Here is a 21,369-nt window from a genome sequence, read left to right on the forward strand (position 1 = left end):
TTTGTAGTGGAGAGTCGGTCTACACAATCTCGGTCTCTCTTTATTTATAAGCTGCAGTGTTTCACATCACATGGCCTTCAATGCTTTGACACTAATGGTCTAGGGAGCTGTAATGACATTAGACTGGTTGTTATGCCATTGCTCATCCTACATTCCTTTGTACATCCTAGGTCATGTCACATTTGTTGTCTCCCTCCAAACTGCAGTCAAATCGTAGTTTTGGTGAGTTACAAAATATCAAAAGTAGATCTTTGAGTTGCAATAAGATTATCACAGTCCATTTCAGATAAAAGATTACAGACACTGCCACAAAAAAAACTAACAAACGTTCAATTAGATTTGTTAGTCAATGTTTAGTGATAGGCTACATTACAGCCAACTGTACACTCAAAACATAAATTCATGCTTTCATAAACTTTTACACTGGCATAAGAAGAAAGGAAAGATTATTAAAATAAATATACCGCCACCAAAATCAGTTTAAATGCTGAAAATGTCGAGGGTAGAGCACATTTCAAATGTTTTGATTACTTTTGTTGGCATAATTTAATGTTGTATCTATTCTATATGATATGCCATTTCTTTCTCAAAACAACAACAACGAAGACATTGATGTCTTTCCACAGACTTTGGGTAAATTGGCAAGGCCAAGTGAGGGTTTACTTAGGTTTCAGAAGATAACATTAAAATTTCCCAGACTAAAATGTAGGTTTGAGCTGTCTAAAACTGAAACCAACTTGCACTGACATCTTAAAATATCAGAGCCATTGAACGCTCTCCCAAGTCCAAATTTGAATAGTCGAATAACGACTTTAGAACTGGGAAGTGGGAAATGTCCGATAGCACGTGAAGGCAGCATAAATATCATTCAGAAGGAGGCAAGTAGTATACATTCCTCCATAACATTAGGTGGCGCTGCGATTATTTCCCAGCCCTATAGACGCAAAGCATTGTGGGCAAAGATTCCATTCGCGCTAGCCTGTAGCAATGGCGACGTCTTTAGGATCCAACACTTACAACAGACAAAACTGGGAGGATTCGGTGAGTATACAATATTTTAAGATTTAGATTTAAGAAGTATTACATGTGGCGACTGGCGCATTCACTTTCTTTGTTTGAGCTCATTAAATTAAAGCGTTTCCAAGTAGAATCTCATTCTGTAGTGTCTTAGCTTATGGCTAATGGAAACCCTTTCTCATCAATAGTCTAAATGTTTGTATATAAATTTACTGTAAGCCGTCAACGAGACACCGGTATTTGCGAACAGAATAGTGTGAACATCCTCTGTCCTGTCACTGTATTGTAACTGGTCTTTATTGTACATAAATAAACATCCCCTCGAAATGAAATGACGAGAAAGTTTAATTATAGCCGTGTGTCATATTAATAAAAGAGTTTAGATAACATTAATAACAGTGAAGTCATTATTTCTAATTAAAGTCGGCATGTATAATAGTGAGATATTGTTGGCTCATAACATTTAAAGTATGTCTTATATTGGACTCATTTTATTTTGAAGTATGGTTGTGTGTACTGTGTATATGTATATAACAACAGTAGTTCAAAACATATATGTTTATTAAAAAAATTGGTGAACTGTACAAATATTTTCCGTTTGAATGGTAATGGTTTTTATTTATTTGAACAGGATTTTCCCATCCTCTGTCAAACATGCTTGGGAGAAAACCCTTATATCCGCATGGTAAGTAGAGTTAGTGCAGTTTCACTTATTAGTTTAATTGTTAATTAATATTGAATTCAATGAAAGTTTAATGAACATTTTCCCTTTGTTTCTTTTAACAGACCAAGGAGAAATTTGGCAAGGAGTGCAAGGTAATGCTGCGTTCATTCTCACAAAAAATGCTAAATGTACTCCTGACAGGATTCCTACAGTCATCTCCGAATATTTCATATATTCACTGCCATTATAATGTTTTGATTAGCCAGGACATTTTTTAATATATCTCAGAATATTTCATATAGGCTATTCACTGCCATTATAATGTTTTGATTAGCCTGGACATTTTTTTTATATATCGCAGATTGTATTTGTCAGAAAGAAGAATGTCATATACACCTAGGATGGCTTGAGGGGGAGTAAATCATGGGGAAATTTTCATGTTATTTTATTCTCTATTCTTCCTATCCCCTAGATCTGTGCGCGTCCCTTCACTGTGTTCCGCTGGTGTCCTGGAGTCAGGATGCGCTTTAAGAAGACAGAAGTGTGTCAGACCTGCAGTAAAATGAAGAATGTCTGTCAGACCTGCCTCCTGGATCTGGAATATGGTAATACAGAACTGTTATGATTTAGAATTTCAGCTAATAATTTGTGGCTATACTCTGGATACTTTGGATATACTGTATTACATACCTGTTAGTTAAAAGATAATACAGGAATTTCTAACTGGCCTTACAATACCTTGAAAAATATCGATATTCGATACTATTTTTGATACCACTTGGAAAAATTGCCACAGCATTGTGTTCCCAATTGCATTTTAAAGGGGTCATAACACAGTTTCTGCCATTCTCATGTTAACCTTGAGTATCTGCAGAGTAGTATTGTATCCTTTATATCTCTGAAGAGTCTTAAGTTTTATCATATTTATAAAAGGCTGTACAGATTCTTTCAGAAAACAAACAAACTCGTGAAGGCTGAGCTAAAGAGTCACTCACAAGCGCACACACTCCTATGACACACACACACACACACACACAATACATCATGTCATTATCTCTGGATAACTTTCGATTCCCTATATGTTTGTGTTATTGACATTATATGCACTTATGCAACGATTGCCAACAAAACATACATTTGATGCATTTTCCCATACAACCAATTCCGCCCTTTATGAAGTCATACAGGGCCATACTCTAAAAAAAAAAAAAACGTTCTGAAACTTCCTGAAGGAGTGTATTTGGCACAGAAATACTGTCATACATCCAACTCGTTTTTTGAAATTCTGGCTGTTTCAGAATGCATGAAATAGCATTAGACCCCCCCCCCCCCCCCTTAAACTCTCAGCACATGCAGAGATTGAGTATGCTGTATTTTATGTGAAACAAGCCACTCTGAGCTATGCTTCCATTCAAAGTTGCGCATTTAACTTATGCATAAAATTGGTATATGGCATATAACAATTGTGAATAAAGCAGCGTTTCCATCCCTTGTGTTCAAGAGAACAAAATCGTCACTTCCTGGGTGTCAAATATCTGTAATACAAAATGTAAATTGCTGCAATCAGGGAAGCTGTGGCTCAATTTTTCCTACATCATAAATGACGAAACGCAATAAACGCTGTCATGTTATCCTGCGTTCGGATGCCTGGTGTTTGGGGACACAATCATGTGAGACAGATCTTATACCAAAACATTCTTTGGCTTAGGCATTTCAGAATGACCAGACCAACATGTTGTGCAATGAAACTGGTCCGCTGGTTTGTCCAGTTATCCAATCACATCCACTATTGAGGTAGTTTTTATTGCACATCAAGGGATTTATTCTGTAAATGTGTTTCCATCGTAGTTTATGCGCATGTTGTCTTATTAGATAAATGTATCCGTCTCAATTAAGCGCGCCTCAATGCACATTTATGCCCATCTTGGTGTCTCCATCCAACCGTTTTTTTTTTTATGCAGTATCCCAAAATGCGCATAAAAATAGATGGATGGAAACATAGCCAGTGAGAACATGCACAGCTGGTACCGGTGGATCGATACTGAGGGAAAATGAAACCATTTCATATATTTAGAATTGAGGTGTAATTGTGTATCGAAAATGGATATTTTTGACTAATTGACAAATTGCTATATCTTTAGTATAGAAATATTTTAGCTGTTTGCTTCACATCAATGCACAATGTGAAATTTTAGTGAGAAAGAAGCATTGTATGGAAGCCTTTCCTACATAAGAAAAATATGTGAAAAGTCACGCTTCTGGCAGGTCATAATTATGACAAAGTTGAAATTATGAGAAGTCATTATGAGATAAAGTTGAAATTATTACTTAAGGCATTGAGAAAGTCAATTGTGACTTCTAATCTCATAATTACTTTGTATTGTAAAGATTCCTAAATAATAAAGATTTTATTTTGTACTTTGCACAGGCTTGCCCATTCAGGTTCGTGACACTGGGCTGTCCGTTAAAGATGAAGTACCGAGATCAGACGTGAATAAGGAGTATTACACTCAGAATATGGAGAGAGAGGTAATTTGTCTGTATATTACACATTTGTTTATGTTTTGTGACGTTTGTCTGCATTGGCACATCCAGAAAGCTTTAAGGATTTCCACTTGATAACATATAGCATAGTGAATGAAAACACTTAGAAGTATCTGTGGGTCAAATAATTCTAATGTTTTGGTCTGTAGATCGCTAATTCTGATGGAACAAGACCCGTGGGGCTGCTTGGGAAGGCACCGAGCAGCAGCGATATGCTGCTGAAACTGGCTCGCACCACACCGTACTACAAGAGGAACAGACCTCACATCTGTTCCTTTTGGGTGAAAGGGGAGTGCAAGAGAGGGGAAGAGTGTCCGTACAGGTGAATCTTTCATTCTCCATTGTCGGAAAACACCCAGTTTTGGTTGTCATGGTTTTCATTTAGCTTCATGTCTCTTGCATCATATTGCTTGCTTGATGAACTCGTACATTTACGATATGCTTAAGGTGTGAATCATGTCTGAGCAAATCTGAATTTGCAGTTAAATGCATTGCTTTGATATCACAGGCATGAAAAGCCCACCGATCCAGATGACCCGCTGGCTGATCAGAACATTAAGGACCGTTACTATGGCATTAATGATCCTGTGGCTGATAAACTCTTGAAGCGGGCCTCCACTATGCCCAGGCTGGACGTACCCGAGGACAAGTCCATCACCACGCTCTATATCGGGGGGCTGGGAGAAAACGTTACAGACTCTGAGCTCAGGTTAGTGCACTTTAGAGCTCATAAAGATATATTTGGCTGGGTGATACGCAAATTGTCTGTGGACTTTTTTTTTTATTAGTCAGCATCAAGAAAGTATCATACAGGGAGTGCAGAATTATTAGGCACGTTGATTTTCTGATCATATTTTTTTTCCAGGCACATTTGACCAATTCCAAACCACAGTAATCCTAATAACTACTATTGATTTAGTATTTAATAATGTATAAGTGATATATAATTGTTCATGAAGGCTGGAAATGAAAATCACCTTATATTCAGGTGTGCAGAATTATTAGGCATGTTTTTTTTTACAGATAAATTGAGCCAAAAAAGAGATTTAACTCAGACTGAAAAGTCAAAAAGTATTAAATGCCCATGAGAAGGATGCAATACTAATGCAATACTAGACATTGCAGTTAAGGCATGACCATTGGACAGTGAAATGCTCGTTGGGTCAGCAGGATCTGACAAAAACTGGTGGTGAAGAAAAGACACCTGTTAACCGCAAAAGAATTAAGAATTAAGGTGAAGAATTAAGGGTGAAACCATCAGGAGCCCTTTAGTCTCCAGCGCCACCATTTTCCAAAGCTGCAACCTACCTGGAGTCTCCAGAAGTGCAAGGTGTCAGGATCTCAGAGACTTCAGTTAGGTAAAGAATCCTAAAAAATGACCCCCACTAGATAAGAATCACAAGCTGAAGTGTTGTAAAATACATGAAGCCTGCTTTTTTATAGGCTTTATAGGTTTTATAGGTTGAGAATGACTCTTGAAGGACCAGCACCACATCCTCTAGTACCACTGTTTGAAGAATTCATCTTCCAGAATCTGGCAGTACGTTTTGGGAGTTCATTTTAGTCCATCCTGAAGTCCGTTTTGCAGAGATGGACTAAAAATGAACTCCCAAAACGTACTACCAGATTCTGGAAGATGAATTCTTCAAACAGTGGTACTAGAGGATGTGGTGCTGGTCCTTCAAGAGTCATTCTCAACCTATCTGTCCATAAAGCCTATAAAAAAACCTTCTTCATGTATTTTACAACACTTCAGCTTGTGATTCTTATCTAGTGGGGGTCATTTTTTAGGATTCTTTACCTAACTGAAGTCTCTGAGATCCTGACACCTTGCACTTCTGGAGACTCCAGGTAGGTTGCAGCTCTGGAAAATGGTGGCGCTGGAGACTAAAGGGTTCCTGATGGTTTCACCCTTAATTCTTCACCTTAATTCTTAATTCTTTTGCAGTTAACAGGTGTCTTTTCTTCACCACCTGTTTTTGTCAGATCCTGCTGACCCAACGAGCATTTCACTGTCCAATGGTCATGCCTTAACTGCAATGTCTAGTATTGCATTAGTATTGTATCCTTCTCATGGGCATTTAATACTTTTTGACTTTTCAGTCTGAGTTAAATCTCTTTTTTGGCTCAATTTATCTGTAAAAGAAAACATGCCTAATAATTCTGCACACCTGAATATAAGGTGATTTTCATTTCCAGCCTTCATGAACAATTATATATCCCTTATACATTATTAAATACTAAATCAATAGTAGTTATTAGGATTACTGTGGTTTGGAATTGGTCAAATGTGCCTGGAAAAAAAATATGATCAGAAAATCAACGTGCCTAATAATTCTGCACTCCCTGTTGTTCCTGTAATTGGTCCCCCTTTCAAGTCTGTAATGACTTTGCCTTTACTTGTTAATTTTAAGTGGCCCAGTGGTGACATGAATTTGTAAAAAGTTAATGTTTTGTTATAGTGTCTCACATGATCAGTCTGCTGCATGCATGATTATAAAATAATTAACAAGATGCCATTTATTTAGGCACCATTATTTAGGTAAAGAGTATTATTGTCTTAATAATAGGCTATTTTATTTGATATTATATTGAGGCAAAAATACCTATCCTGTCATTTCTTGATTAAAGATCACAGTTTTCTTTTTTTCCACAAAGGAATCACTTCTACCAGTTTGGGGAGATTCGTACCATCACCATCGTTCAAAGGCAGCAGTGTGCTTTCATCCAGTTCGCCTCACGGCAGGCCGCAGAGACGGCTGCAGAGAAGTCCTTTAATAAACTCATCATTAATGGACGCCGGCTTAATGTTAAATGGGGCAGGTCGGTGACTGATCGTGCAATAACCTGTAAATCACACAGTTTCGTGCATGTGGTGGCGGTACTGAATGTTGCTGTGTGTCATTTAGGTCACAGGCGGCTCGAGGGAAAGAGAAGGATGGGGTGACGGAGAGTGGAATCAGGTTGGAGCCAGTGCCAGGGCTCCCTGGTGGTATGTGTCAAAGTCTCTCATGCATATATATGCGTGTCAAATAATGTGAATTTATGTCTGGTTCTAACTGAAATCTATGCATGCTAATTATTTATGTTAATTATTTTTAGAGCTTGACCTGTCATACTTGTAGGGTTGGGCATCGTTTTGATTTGAACGATTCTGATTCCGATTCTTGGTTTCGATTACGGTTCTTTTCGATTCTCGATTCCGATTCTTTAAGGGGTGGAGTCACAACATGTCACAGGCTCATTTCACAGAGGAAAATTGTATTTTGATTCAATAATGAGTTTTAGTTTTGGGACTTTCTCCGCTGGCATTGTCACTTGCTTTGCTGCAAAGGTGAATGGAGTTTCACACGAGTCCCGGCTTAACAATAGCATTAACAGCAGTCATTAGGACTGCTACTAGCGTGGGCAATTTGCGTATAGCGACATTTATCTACGAGGGGGGGGGGATAATTTCAGTAACGTTGTTGTTCACCACATTTCGCAATTTGGTCAAGGGCTTTGTTATTACACTACAATCACTTAACTGATTATGACGAGGTGGGATAATGTTAGTTCACCCTGAAATGAAAGTAAAGCCATCTTTTACTCACCCAGCTGTTGTTCAAATGCGCGTGTTCCTGTGTGTGCGCACTCCAAGCCGCAGTAGCCTCGTGCAATATTGTCATGACAACCGGTACACAATATTCACTTAAGGAGGTTATATTATTAGTATTATTTTTTATCATATACGTTATAGAAAAGACGAGAATCGCAGAGGAGCGCGCTCAGAATAACGGCCGAGCTCAGTGTTTTGACTGAATAATACGGTTTCTTTCTGGCAAAACCATAGTGTGCCCCCTGAACAATTTCCATATGGCGCCTGTATCGTTGCGTGATACATTTGTTTATTTTTTGTAATGTTTTAGCTGATCGCCATTCACTGCCTTAATAGGAAGGAGCGCGTGCAGGAACATTATTTTAAATGTCATAGGACATAGGGCACTGGGACAACATCAGGGTAAGTAAAAGAAGGCTTTATTTTCATTTCAGGGTGAAGTATCCCTTTAATAACGTTGGTTAGCGCAGGGTTGCCCGAGGAGGACAGACCTGCGCAGCATTTCAAACACGCTACACTCGTTAATTTATACACCACATATTTGTAGTGCATCCTCCCGTGCAAGAAATAAGTTTGTCATATGTATGGCACTGTGCCGACCCAGGCTTTTTTTTTTTTAAGTGAAATAAAGCAACACTTGAGCGCCGCTTACCGTGCTCCATGGCTGCAACAGAACAAACGGGCGCGGCAAGCACTTCCGAAAACTTGCGCGTTTGGAACCGATGATCGGAATCGAAAACAACATTTCTAAACGATTTCAATGGCATCGTTATTTTTTAAACGGTTCCAAGTTGGAACCGGTTCTCGATGCCCAACCCTACATACTAGTAAATTAAATAAATTTACAATGATATTTTAATAATAAATTAAGATTAAATGCACCGCTTATAAATGTATTCATTTTAAATGAATTGATTTTTATCCACTCACTCATTCATTTATTTGTGGTAAATTTTATGGATTTGTTTTAAAAATGTATTTTATTTATTTTTTGTAGCTTGACCTTTCACTAGTAAATTAAATAAATTTACATTTGGTAATAAAATAAGATTTAATGTATTGCTTTTAAATTAATGGATTTTTAGCCATTTTTATTTTTATTTTATTTTTTTTTAGCTTGACCTTTCACTAGTAAATTAAATACATTTATGATAATGTAATACTAGCGATTAAATGTATTCATGTTAAATTAATTTATCTATTTCGATTTATTGTGCATTGTATGGATTGCTTTTAAATATTTATTTATTTATTTTGGAGCTTGACCTGTCACTCTAATAAATTAAATTTACAGTGATAATTCAGTAATAAATTAAGATAAAACTAAGATTAAATGAACCGCTTATAAATGTTTTGATTTAAAATAAATTATTTATTAAGAAGTATGTTTTGTTTATTTGTTTGTTTGTTTGGAGCTTGACTTCTCACACTAGTAAATTAAATTATACTTTTAAGATTAAGATTACTCAAATAAAAATTGGGGTCCATTTATATATCACATAAGTTGAAGCAATGTGTGAATTTTTCCTTTCTCATATATTTTTCAACAGCTCTGCCCCCACCCCCTGTGTCTGATGAAGATGCCTCCACCAACTACTTCAACCTTGCTCCAACCAGTTCCCCTGCTGTCATGAACCTGGGACTTCCTCCTCCGCCTGGGGTCGCCATGCCCCCACCACCTGGTAAGTTTGACCCCACTCACTTCCCCCTTCCTCTTTTTTTTTGGCCTGTAAGATACCCAAGGTGAAGTGCTTCAATATCCCATTAACCTCACCTGTTCTCTCCAGGTTTTGGTCCTCCTATGTTCCACGCCATGGATCCCTTGGCCCCTTCAATGCCCCCTCCAATGGCCATGAGGCCCCCCGGACAGGTCCACTACCCATCCCAAGATCCTCAGCGGATGGGAGCTCATGCAAGTCGCCATGGAGGCCCCTAGATAGTCATACAGCTACCTCACTGTTCAGTGAGGACCGCTGAACAACTGAACCCAGAGAGTGATGTCGTCTCTGCTCTCATTTTTTAGAATCTGTTAATATCTCACTCATTTTCAGAGCAAATGTGTAAGATGGAATGCTAATGCATAATGAACAAGGACAACCGAAAAATACCAGCATCTTAGAATTTAAACCATGAGATGATACAATTTCTTTTTAAGCTTTTGTTTTATAATGACCCTGAATGGTTTCCATCATCTTTTTGTTGTGTATGTAATAATATGAAACAGATATCATGCCTTTTCTAGGGCCAAATGGCAAAGAATTGGTTGCAGTGACCAACAATTACCAAATGGGGGCACTATTCTATTGACTATTTCAAATGCCTGAAGTCTTCATTTTTGTTTTTGACACATTGTCCTACACCTCTAGAATATTCCATTGTTCATATTACAGTTCCCATTAGTGTCCATTTCTTCTCCTCTAAATATAAAGAACGAAGTGTGTCATCCTGTATTGTTTTTAAGACTTTTTTTAATGTACAGCTGTCCTGTTTGTGGTTACATTAAAGATGCTTCACATTTTGAAATACTGGTGTGAATGTTTATGTAAACAGTATCATAGCATATTCATAGATGATGTATGTAAACTTTAAATTAGTATTTGATGGCTCAGCTCACAGTTCACAGTAGCGTCTTATGCATCAGAAACTCGTTCCTCACTTATATTTTGGCAAACCAGCTTCACAAATCGGGAGACTCTATAGCATACAGGATTCCCCAGCCCTGTGGTGTTCGGTTAAAATTGGGCCGGTGGCACATCCTGTCCCAGGTTAGGTGTGGCTCTGTGTGAGCCTCCAGCATCTCAAAACCAGGTAGCGGCAGAGTCCTCCCCGTACCTGCCGTCCCACCAAACGGCGCAGGAGCTCTGTAAAGAATGACAGTGATGGCTGTTTTTATATCCCTTTTCATTGCTTAAAAAAAGACTTTCCCAAACAGATGAGTGGACGTGCTAAAAAGCTATTAGCAGATTTGTACTTTTTTGCTTTAAAGGGGACCTATTTGGCCGTTTTTTTACAGGATGTAATATAAGTTACAGGTGTCCCCAGAATGTGTCTGTGAAGTAAAGTTTCAGCCTTTTTCATTTTTGAGTGGAAAACATGCTGTTTTCGTGCATGTATCTTTAAATGCAAATGAGCTGCTGCTTTCCAGAAGAAGGCGGAGCCTGTACAGCTCGTGGGTCCAAAACTCTTCTACTACCAAAAAAAAAATCAAACAAATGGTTTGATTATCTATATCCCGGGTAAGTTCATGTGCCGTTGCAGTTCTTTGTCATTATTTTTTTATTTGCATGCATTTTAAAGTCATATCAGTTTAAACTTATGATATAATCGTGCACACAATCGAAGCACGTGCACAGAAAGCTGGCTGTCTGAGGGTACGTGAGTATTAAAATAACTTCTCTTTCACATCTTATTGCACTTAAACTGTCAAATACACACAAGGTTATTTCAAAAACACACAAAGTTCCTTTTGAGACAGATTTATGGGGAAAATAACAAATAGAGCATGGATTTTTACTACAATGTGATGGTTGTGGACACACATTGCAGTGCAGACATAAATATTTTCAAAAACTATAAAAGGGAATTTTGGATGTCCCCATTGAAATAAAAGTGTGTAATGTTGTGATTCTCCATGTAGCTGGTCAGTTTGGTTAATGGCTTTTAACTCTTAAATACCTTTTTATATGGGGAAAAATACTTCCAGAACCAAGGCATTTGAAAAAGTGGGCAGACACTTTTGCACAATATTGCAGCCCATTTTACTTCCATAATCGTAGTTCCTTATGTCCAAATGAAACTGGATAATATGTAGGTAACTAAATAGCTATTTTGTAACATTATTTAATAGCCTGTGTGGCATAAGTGACATCAGTAAAAAAAAAAAAAAAAGTTATTTCGGAAGGGCAAATTATTAAATTTTCATCATGACATAACCAAACGTTTTTCTTTGGGGTAACATGAAGCATTTACAATAAGACCAGGAACCTAAGTTTAGAAAGTAAATGGGATAAAGTTTTACTTTAACATTTACCTAATGCTGAATTTACTAATGAGGACGTCTTAATGGGTACCTGTTGAAGCATTTGTAGTTGGCTGGGGTGAGTTTGTAAGGTGGCTCAGGCAGGTTGGTACTTATAGTAGCCAAGAGTGTGCTTCTGTCAATGGGCTTTTCCTCCCAGGGTGATTGGTAAGACTTGGGGATCACAGTGACATTGAACTTTTCAGGAGGAACCTCTTTCAGAGGCCCCCCATAACCTGTGTGAGAGAAACGAGTGACCATCAGGTTTTGGGTACAAAAGTGACCGTAATGTACTCATACAGAATTAAAGATATACATTGTTCTGTATTTACCAGGTGCAAGCAAGCTTGGGTTTCCTTTCATAGCTACTGTGCGCTTGAGTGTGGTGACCAAGTTGTTTTTTCCAGGCTGGGTGATGTAGATTTCAGAGTACTCACTTCCTTTCTCTCCTTGTGTGGCGTTCTGGCCTTGAAGGTTTTCCAAGTGCTAGGCAGTGTTAAATCATCATCCATTATTACTGAGCCTCACTCTTAAAAATAAAGGTTCTAAAAGACGTTTTTTGCAGCAATGCAAAAAGAACCTTTATGAATATAGTGTATGGGATTAATAGTTACTTCAGGGGTGTCTATTACCTGCTCCTGGAGGGCCTGAGGAATTTAGCTCCAAAACACCTGCCTTGAAGTTGCTAGTGTTCCTGAAGACCTGGATTAACTGCTTCAAGTGTGTTGTAGAGCTAAATGCTGCTGGGAGGTGGTCCTCCATTTATTTCCTTGTAGGTTTGCCCCAGTAAACATCTTAAGTTTATCTTGGGGTGTCAAATCCTGCTCCTGGGAGGCCTTCTGGCAGAGTTTAGCCCAATGGTAATTAAACACCCCTAAACTAAACAGTGATGCAAACTGTTTTCTCAAATATGTGCGTTTTGAATTGAAAATATGCATTTACAGTGGAGAGAACAAGAATTTGATACACTGCTGATTTTGCAGGTTTGCCCACTTACAAAACATGTAGAAGTCTGTCATTTTTATCATAGGTACTCTTCAACTAAGTGACGGAATCTAAAACAAAAATCCAGAAAATCACATTGTATGATTTTTGAGTAATTAATTAGCATTTTATTGCATGACATAAGTATTTGATACATCAGAAAAGCAGAACTTAATATTTGGTACAGAAACCTTTGTTTGCAATTACAGAGATAATACGTTTCCTGTAGTTCTTTACCAGGTTTGCACAGCACACACTGCAGCAGGGATTTTGGCCCATTCCTCCATACAGACCTTCTCCAGATCCTTCAGGTTTCGGGGCTGTCGCTGGGCAATACGGAATTTCAGCTCCCTCCAAAGATTTTCTATTGGGTTCAGGTCTGGAGACTGGCTAGGCCACTCCAGGACCATGAGATGCTTCATCTTCAATGTTGTTACTGAGGGAAGGAGGTTGTTGGCCAAGATCTTGCGATACATGGCCCCATCCATCCTCCCCTCAATACGGTGCAGTCGTCCTGTCCCCTTTGCAGAAAAGCATCCACAAAGAATGATGTTTCCACCTCCATGCTTCACGGTTGGGATGGTGTTCTTGGGGTTGTACTCATCCTTTTTCTTCCTCCAAACACGGCGAGTGGAGTGACCTTCTCCCATTCCTCGTCTGGATCATCCAGATGGTCATTGGCAAACTTCAGACGGGCATGGACCTTGCGTGCGCTGCAGGATTTTAATCCATGACGGCGTAGTGTGTTATTAATGGTTTTCTTTGAGACTGTGGTCCCAGCTCTCTTCAGGTCATTGACCAGGTCCTGCCGTGTAGTTCTGGGCTGATCCCTCACCTTCCTCATGACCATTGATGCCCCACGAGGTGAGATCTTGCATGGTGCCCCAGACCGAGGGAGATTGACCGTCATCTTGAACTTCTTCCAATTTCTAATAATTGCGCCAACAGTTGTTGCCTTCTGACCAAGCTGCTTGCCTATTGTCCTGTAGCCCATCCCAGCCTTGTGCAGGTCTAATTTTATCCCTGATGTCCTTACTTAGCTCTCTGGTCTTGGCCATTGTGGAGAGGTTGGAGTCTGTTTGATTGAGTGTGTGAACAGGTGTCTTTTATACAGGTAACGAGTTCAAACAGGTGCAGTTAATACAGGTAATGATTGGAGAACAGGAGGGCTTCTTAAAGAAAAACTAACAGGTCTGTGAGAGCCGGAATTCTTACTGGTTGGTAGGTGATCAAATACTTATGTCATGCAATAAAAATTCTTTAAAAATCATACAATGTGATTTTCTGGATTTTTGTTTTAGATTCCGTCTTTCACAGTTGAAATGTAACTATGATAAAAATTACAGACCTCTACATGCTTTGTAAGTAGGAAAAACCTGCAAAATCAGCAGTGTATCAAATACTTGTTTTCCCCACTGTAGATGATGGAATTCCTAACTGAGTGTGAAGAGACAAGAAATTAAATTTTTTGACATATTAGGCATGTACATATGTGCACATTTCAATGCAAATGTTATTTGCAAATAGTTCAAAATATTAATTTTCCAACTAGAATTAGACCGATAATTTCTTATACTATTTTGTTTCTATAGGCTTTATAAAAAATTGGTTCCCCCAATGTTCAAGACATGTTACGGCCTTGCTTCAGGCCCAGGGTGACTGGAAACTTTTTAGGCAGCAAGTTGAAGCTAAACTCTTCAGGATCATATTAGCCCTTCAGGAGCAGGATTGGACACCCCTGGTTTCATGTTCAAATAGCTTTCACAAGACATTTTACTTCTGTAAAGAATGTAAATCACAATTCTGAGTGTTCTTCTTGATGAGAAGAAAATAGGGCAAGACTTGATTTTCCCTATCAGGGATTGATTGTATCATGAAAAAAGTGGGCATTGCATACCAGAATGGAGCCGAACCTAAATGTGAGTTTGCAGTTGATTGCGGAGTTTCCTCCTGAAACTTTTGTGGAGGCTTTTTGACAGAGGGTGAAGGTCACCCTCAAGATAGTCCCAAAGGTATCATGATTTATTCAAATATATTATTTGTTATTATTGCCGCAATCTTAAAGTAAACCCACATTGAAGTTATTGTTGATTATTCAAATTGGCATCAAATAATAACTACTTGGCTATTGGTTAACCATCTGGCCATCTGGTCCTTTAGGGGTCACACTTGGTGCCTTCATGGTCAAAAGTGACCGAAGCCTTGAAATGTAACTTTTTTCCTCAGGAAAACCAATGCAATATATTTTTGCTCAGTAATATTTTTGTATTATTATTTAGAATTTTGAGGGGATTTTATGGTACTATGTAATATTTATAAAACAAATTGAGCTATTTTTCCCTATTGAAAAAAATGCAAAACATTTTCCTAATATATTATTTCATTATGTTTTTAATTAAAGCAGTATTCAATGTTAAAATAGAGACAACACATTTGAAATCCAATTTTTGAAGGTATATTAGTGCCAATGTGGAACCACCCAGATTCCTATACAGTTCTATATAAAGTGGCTTATAAATTCTCTAGTGGTTTTTTAGACGTAAATACTTATTAAGTTGTGGATTTGGATTTATATTTAGACATTCTCAAAGACTACTTTTTGTCAAGGTATAGATTGTTTTGTTGTTGCTTGAAATGTTGATTTGAAGTATGAGTTTTTGAATTAATTTTACTACAGTCAAACCTGAACACAGATGAGGACATTTTTGTTACACATAACATCACAATTCAATAAAAATGTAACAAAAATGGAGACGTATGCTTTATCAGAGCTTAATTAATCTGAGTCTGATCTGATTTCAAGATGATGTGTCTATTTTGCACTCTTGATAGTTTAGTGTCACCGCTTCATTGCTGTGCACTTTTTTTATGTGCAGGGCTGATTTGTAGTTTGCACCACCAAAAGATTCTCTGAGTTTTCGCATTATTTCGCATTTTCCATTCATTTCCTATGTCGGTCATTTTTGACCGTAAAGGAGCCACGTGTGACTTTTTTTCCGACCCTTTAGGGTTAGTTCACCCAAAAATGAAAATTCGGTCATTAATTACTTACCCTCATGTCGTTCGACACCCGTAAGACCTCCGTTCATCTTCGTAACACAAATGAAGATATTTTAGTTGTAATCTGATGGCTCAGAAAGGCCTCCATTGGCACAATGCACTTTACACTCTCAAGACCCTTAAAAGGTACTAAAGACGTCGTCACAAAGTCCATCTCACTACAGTGGTTCTACATAAACTTTAGGAATCAACGAGAATAGTTTTTGTGCGCAAAAAAAACCTAAATAACGACTTATATAGTGATGACCGATTTCAAAACAATGTGTGGCGGAGGCTACCGCCGCCAAATATAAAATATATGTATTGTAAATGTTCAACTACAGGTCTCCCAAACAAATGGAAAAGACAAGCAGAGATGTGTACATCAAATCTTTAATCAACCTTTCGTAGAGGTTTAAAAGGATAACCATACATAAAACAACTTCAAAAGAAAATATACAAAATCAAATAACATTTACACACAACAACAACACGTTACCATCCCGTGGCCACCTGTGAATGTATCTCTTGAATATCAAGATCCCAATAAATAATTCAACACTTATGAAGGGAAGGTTAAAAAGAAAAAAAGAATTAAAGTTTCACACAACCTTAATTAACACCATACAAATAATTAAACAAACGAAATCAAGCACACCCAAATAAACAACCAACACCACAATCCACACAAACAAGCAAAATAAATATAAACCTTCCTGTCACAGTAGATAATAGCCCTTAATGGTTATTGATGGTTAGAAATTGATAAACAATCAAAAAGGTGACAATGGCCACTCACAGTGTTCAAAACACAAAAAGAAAATAAAACGACAACACAAGAAACAAAATACAATAAAAATCCATCACAAAGGAAACATAACATCAAATGGTCTCAACACATACACTCCACCACGCGTTCACGCAAGCGCTCACTCGAACACGCGCTCTGAAGAGGACGCGCTCACCAAGGAAGACGCGCTCACAAAGAGGCGCGTTAACTCAGGTTGGTGCGATTGGGCATACACCCACACACACGATCGTGTGTACTTGAAGGAAACCTTGCGGGACGCAGTGACGAGCCACCGCACAGCACAGCAGCAAAACAGCAGCAGACCGATTTCTATAAAATAGTTACCCACATTTGTAATTATATAACAAATATAGAATCTAAAATTACATTCAGTAACAAACGACTTACAAAGTCACATAAAACCTACCTGCAGCAGAATTAACCGGCCCTCGGTAAGAGTGGTGAACAATCCACCAATACTGTCTGGATCACGCTAAATAAATAGGCCACCATTAATAAGTGCCACTGCTAAAATTAATAATGCGGCAACAATCATATGCAGTGACGTACCCCCAAAATGCGTCGATGCGGTTGAACACCCTCAGGCCCAAAATGAGAGGATTTTCAGCCCTACAGGTCCACGGCGCTGAACGAGCACAATGCTTAATGCAAACCAGAATGCTCTCGAGATGCACCTGCGCAACACCTGCCTATCATGCCAGAGGAAAAACGGAAGTGAACGGGAAAATCACCGCATTTTTAAAGGGGCCGCGAGCTTAACTTCCGCCCAGCTCCATCCACTCACGCACCAGAGCTCACCTTCAGGGGGCACCCCATTACAAATGCATCATGAAGCTTCGAAGCGTTATGAATCAGCGAGTCGAATCATGATTTGGATCGTGTGTCAAAACGCCAAACTGCTGAAATCACGTGACTTTGGCGATTCAAACCGCTGAATCGACTCACTGATTCATAACGCTTCGAAGCTTCATGATGCATTGTTTTGAAATCGGTCATCACAATATAAGTCGTTATTTAGGGTTTTTTGTGCACAAAAACTATTCTCGCCGATTCATAAAGTTATTTTAGAACCACTGTAGTGAGATGGACTTTGTAACGACGTCTTTAGTATCTTTTATGGGTCTTGAGAGTGTAAAGTGCATTGTGCCAATGGAGGCCTTTCTGAGCCCTCGGATTTCAACTAAAATATCTTAATTTGTGTTCCGAAGATGAACGGAGGTCTAACGGGTGTCGAACGACATGAGGGTAAGTAATTAATGACAGAATTTTCATTTTTGGGTGAACTAACCCTTTAACATATCCGAATCATGTCCATGATTTCGTTGTGTGTTCACATAGCTAATGCGACAAAAGTCACCAAGTGTCATCCCATTCCGATGAAGCAAAACAATGTAACATTTCATCAGTTTTAACCGAAGAGGGTTAACATTGGGACCAAATTTGTAACGTTAATAGTATTGAACCTGGGATGTTCCTTTAAGAAAGGAAATAGGTTCCATTCTGATTTCATTTGACTTTAACCTTGTGAACACAGTAAGATATCTTACATTGAGGTGTCTGTGTGCTATATTCTCCAAGGTGAATCTCTCCACTCTTTTGAGTCTCTCGTGAAACATTATAGATCCTCTGTTTGACTGCAGATTGAGCTCCTCCATCATCAGATCCCGAGGAACACTGATCTTCTTTCCCAGGTTCAGACATGCTGATTTACATGCACAGATATATTGAAATGCATTTTATATGAATCACACAACTACGATCCATTATGAAACTGCATTAGCATGTTATAAGCTAGTAATTACAGCTCTATAAACTAGTTATAACATCACATACTTATGAATGTTAATGAAAAACGTTATTTTCACAGACATTCACAGGTTTGCTTTAATACTGTGCAGTCATTCATAATTAATGTCATCAAAAGCATGTCTAACATTTTCTGTCACCACCTTGACTCTCCAAACATGTGCACAATATGTGCGGCTGGGATTAAATCATTAAATTTGACACAGGCATCTGGGTGTAACCTCAGCCTGCTGCTTGTTCTGAAATGTTTAAGAGGGTTCAGATCTTTCCCAATCAGGCGTGGATGAGTCATGATCTTCTGGAGTAAAGCATTTAGTCTCCTGCTGTCATATTACATTACAAATACCCTTACTGTTTTGGGAACTGAGTCAAAGCAGTTGAGCGATGCCAGAGCAGAAAGTGAATATTTGGCTCTGTTTTCACTCTACAGACTGTTTTAGGTTTTTTTTTTCTCACACGTCATAGTGCTGTCGCTTTCAAGTTGATTTCATTGAATCAGTCATATCCATTGAAATGGCATGCTGTTTAGAAGAACGTGAGTTTTTTTTATTTTCCTGCTTCTTACCTCTATCTGTGTCCGAGCACAGCTCCTGTTGATCTTTCTCCTTAGATACGTCAGTGTATGGCACAGGCATGGTGATATTAATAGTGTCCGGTCTTCAATAAAACAGTCCAGAAGAATAATTATTTATTTTTAGATTCCCCTCACTAAAAGGAATCTGATTTGATCCTTTCTTAGGATAGATTCATATGTACCTCCTCCTTTGATCTCAAATCAGGCCTGAAAACACTTGTTTAAACTGAGTCGCATAGATCACAGAAAAAACAAATCCTTTCATTGTAGCAAAACTTACCAATTTTAAAATCCTGTTTTGCTCTGATGCCAGTCTATAGATGATGTATCCTGTCCCGAGGTAGAGGCGCTTATGTGTTAGATACACTGTGGACCTTGTTTTTTTTTGCCCTGGTTAGATCAGTGTCTTATTATAGCCAGTGAGGTGTGTATCTAATGGGCATGGATTAGCACGGTACAGCTTCAGCATCCACACTAATGAAAATTTGATCTACTGGCCATAACACTAAGCATTCAGACCAGTGACCGGGAAGGGCTTTGAGTCATGCGCAAGTCTGTCTGCCTCCGGGGGTTCAACACCTTTTGCTGAAGGGATGCCAGTGGTCTGAGAAGGGACTTCACTTTCTCAGTGTATGTTTAAATAGACTTCTGCAGGGATGACGTATATTTTTAGGCCAAAACTTGGAAACAAGTTGTTTTTTTAGCACTTTTGGCAGTTTTGCACTTCTGGTTCAATCGTACCGAAGTCGATGTGTTTTGTGAAAGGGTTTTTGTTTGAATACCTACTTGGCTGTGTGTGTGTGTGTGTGTGTGTGTGTGTGTGTGTGTGTGTGTGTGTGTGTGTGTGTGTGTGTGTGTGTGTGTGTGTGTGTGTGTGTGTGTGTGTGTGTGGACTGGTAATCCCTACGTTATGGGGACAAAATATCCCCACAAAGATGGCAATATCCGAAATCCTCATCCTTGTGGGGACATTTTTAGGTCCCTATGAGGAAAACATCTTATAAATCAGACTAAGTGATGTTTTTTGAAAATGTAAAAATGCAGAATGTCTCCTGTGATGGGTAGGTTTAGGGGCAGGGGCAGTGTAGGGGGATAGAATATACGGTATGTACGGTATAAAAACCATTACGCCTATGGAAAGTCCCCATAAAACATGAAAACCCAACATGTGTGTGTGTGTGTGTGTTCACACTACTCACTACTCCTAATGTGTGGGCACTAACTTAAATGCAGAGTACAAATTCTGTGTTACCATGCTTGGCCTTCACATGTCACTTTACTTAACTTAAAATATGGTTTATTATATCTTATTCAAAACATAGGTGTGGCTTAATGATGTCTTGATTTCGCGGAATCATGGGAGTTGTTGTCCGACGGGACTCATGTTCATGGATGAGCGAATGTATTAAAGAATTATTATCATTTATTAATATATTATTAGTTTTCTGTCGATGAATGTATCCAAACAGTTGCTCAAATGTCTAATAAAACACATAATATGTGACCCCATCTGTGAAACCCCGGCTAAAGTCACATAATCTAATTAGGAGATATAGAGCATCAAAGTAGTCATAGCCATAAAAATGACCAAAACAGGCAATTTGTGTTTATTGCTGTAAATGATAGATTATACCAAGGGCTTTGAGATGCAGTACTCAATTTTTCATTTATAATATTATAAATACTGAAATTAATGATTTTATTGACGCTACGTTTTATTATTTTGCACCAAAAAATACTGGACGTGGACTTCTTAAATATTGATTTGAATCGTCTCTTTGTTTACTTTGGACTCAGAAACAACTCCTGATTCTTATATCATTCGGTTCAGAAACTTATTTTTTACAATTACAAAGTGCAAACAGACCATAATATCAATCCGCACGACCAAGGATCAGATCAGTGTCGGGAAAGGCAAGAAAACGGCGACTTAAGCCGGGTTCCGATTTCTGTGTGGATTTCTTTGTGTCATCACCGACATTTCAGGAACAGCTTATTAGTTTCCTAACTCCACCTTCTGCCTATACATCCATCTTATTTTAAAGACATTTAATGGCTGCTAAGTGTCTAAATAGTTAGTTTTTTTGATGCTGATGCGCTGGGTTTATGAATTCGCTCTCTGACAGGGCGGCCGCGGCAAGCGAAGTGCAAAGAACAGAACAGCTGATAGTTTAATTAATAATGATTAATATAGGCCTACTGTTTTTTGTAGGCTAAATAAAGAACCCGTATTATATATTAATATAAAAAAGTTGCGTGTGTCCTTCGGAAGCAAAGCTCTTGCGTCTGATGTTTTGGTTTCGGTTTGTAAACC

At 38.4% G+C, this 21,369-nt stretch overlaps 2 protein-coding genes across 2 annotated transcripts; one reads left to right on the forward strand and one right to left on the reverse strand.

Annotated features, from left to right (window-relative positions):
• The first annotated feature begins 952 nt into the window (after positions 1–952).
• Positions 953–10,343, forward strand: rbm22 (RNA binding motif protein 22). Its single transcript, XM_079834001.1, has 11 exons — positions 953–1,041; positions 1,649–1,702; positions 1,804–1,833; positions 2,154–2,286; positions 4,110–4,210; positions 4,375–4,547; positions 4,734–4,934; positions 6,884–7,048; positions 7,135–7,217; positions 9,374–9,505; positions 9,611–10,343. Exons 1-11 carry the CDS (start codon positions 988–990, stop codon positions 9,757–9,759), a joined length of 1,275 nt encoding a protein of 424 aa, XP_079690127.1. The 5' UTR covers positions 953–987; the 3' UTR covers positions 9,760–10,343.
• Positions 10,282–19,447, reverse strand: LOC307136755 (myozenin-2). The gene is made up of 6 exons (XM_079834002.1): positions 19,336–19,447; positions 19,047–19,138; positions 18,223–18,377; positions 12,174–12,327; positions 11,894–12,077; positions 10,282–10,684 (listed from the first exon to the last, which is right to left on the reverse strand). The coding sequence occupies exons 2-6, from the start codon at positions 19,114–19,116 to the stop codon at positions 10,501–10,503; spliced, it is 747 nt and encodes a 248-aa protein (XP_079690128.1). The 5' UTR covers positions 19,117–19,138; positions 19,336–19,447; the 3' UTR covers positions 10,282–10,500.
• Between the last annotated feature and the right edge of the window lie 1,922 nt (positions 19,448–21,369).

Source organism: Gobio gobio, assembly GCF_949357685.1.
Source record: "Gobio gobio genome assembly, chromosome: 14".
In the NCBI taxonomy this organism is placed as follows: Eukaryota; Metazoa; Chordata; class Actinopteri; order Cypriniformes; family Gobionidae; genus Gobio; species Gobio gobio.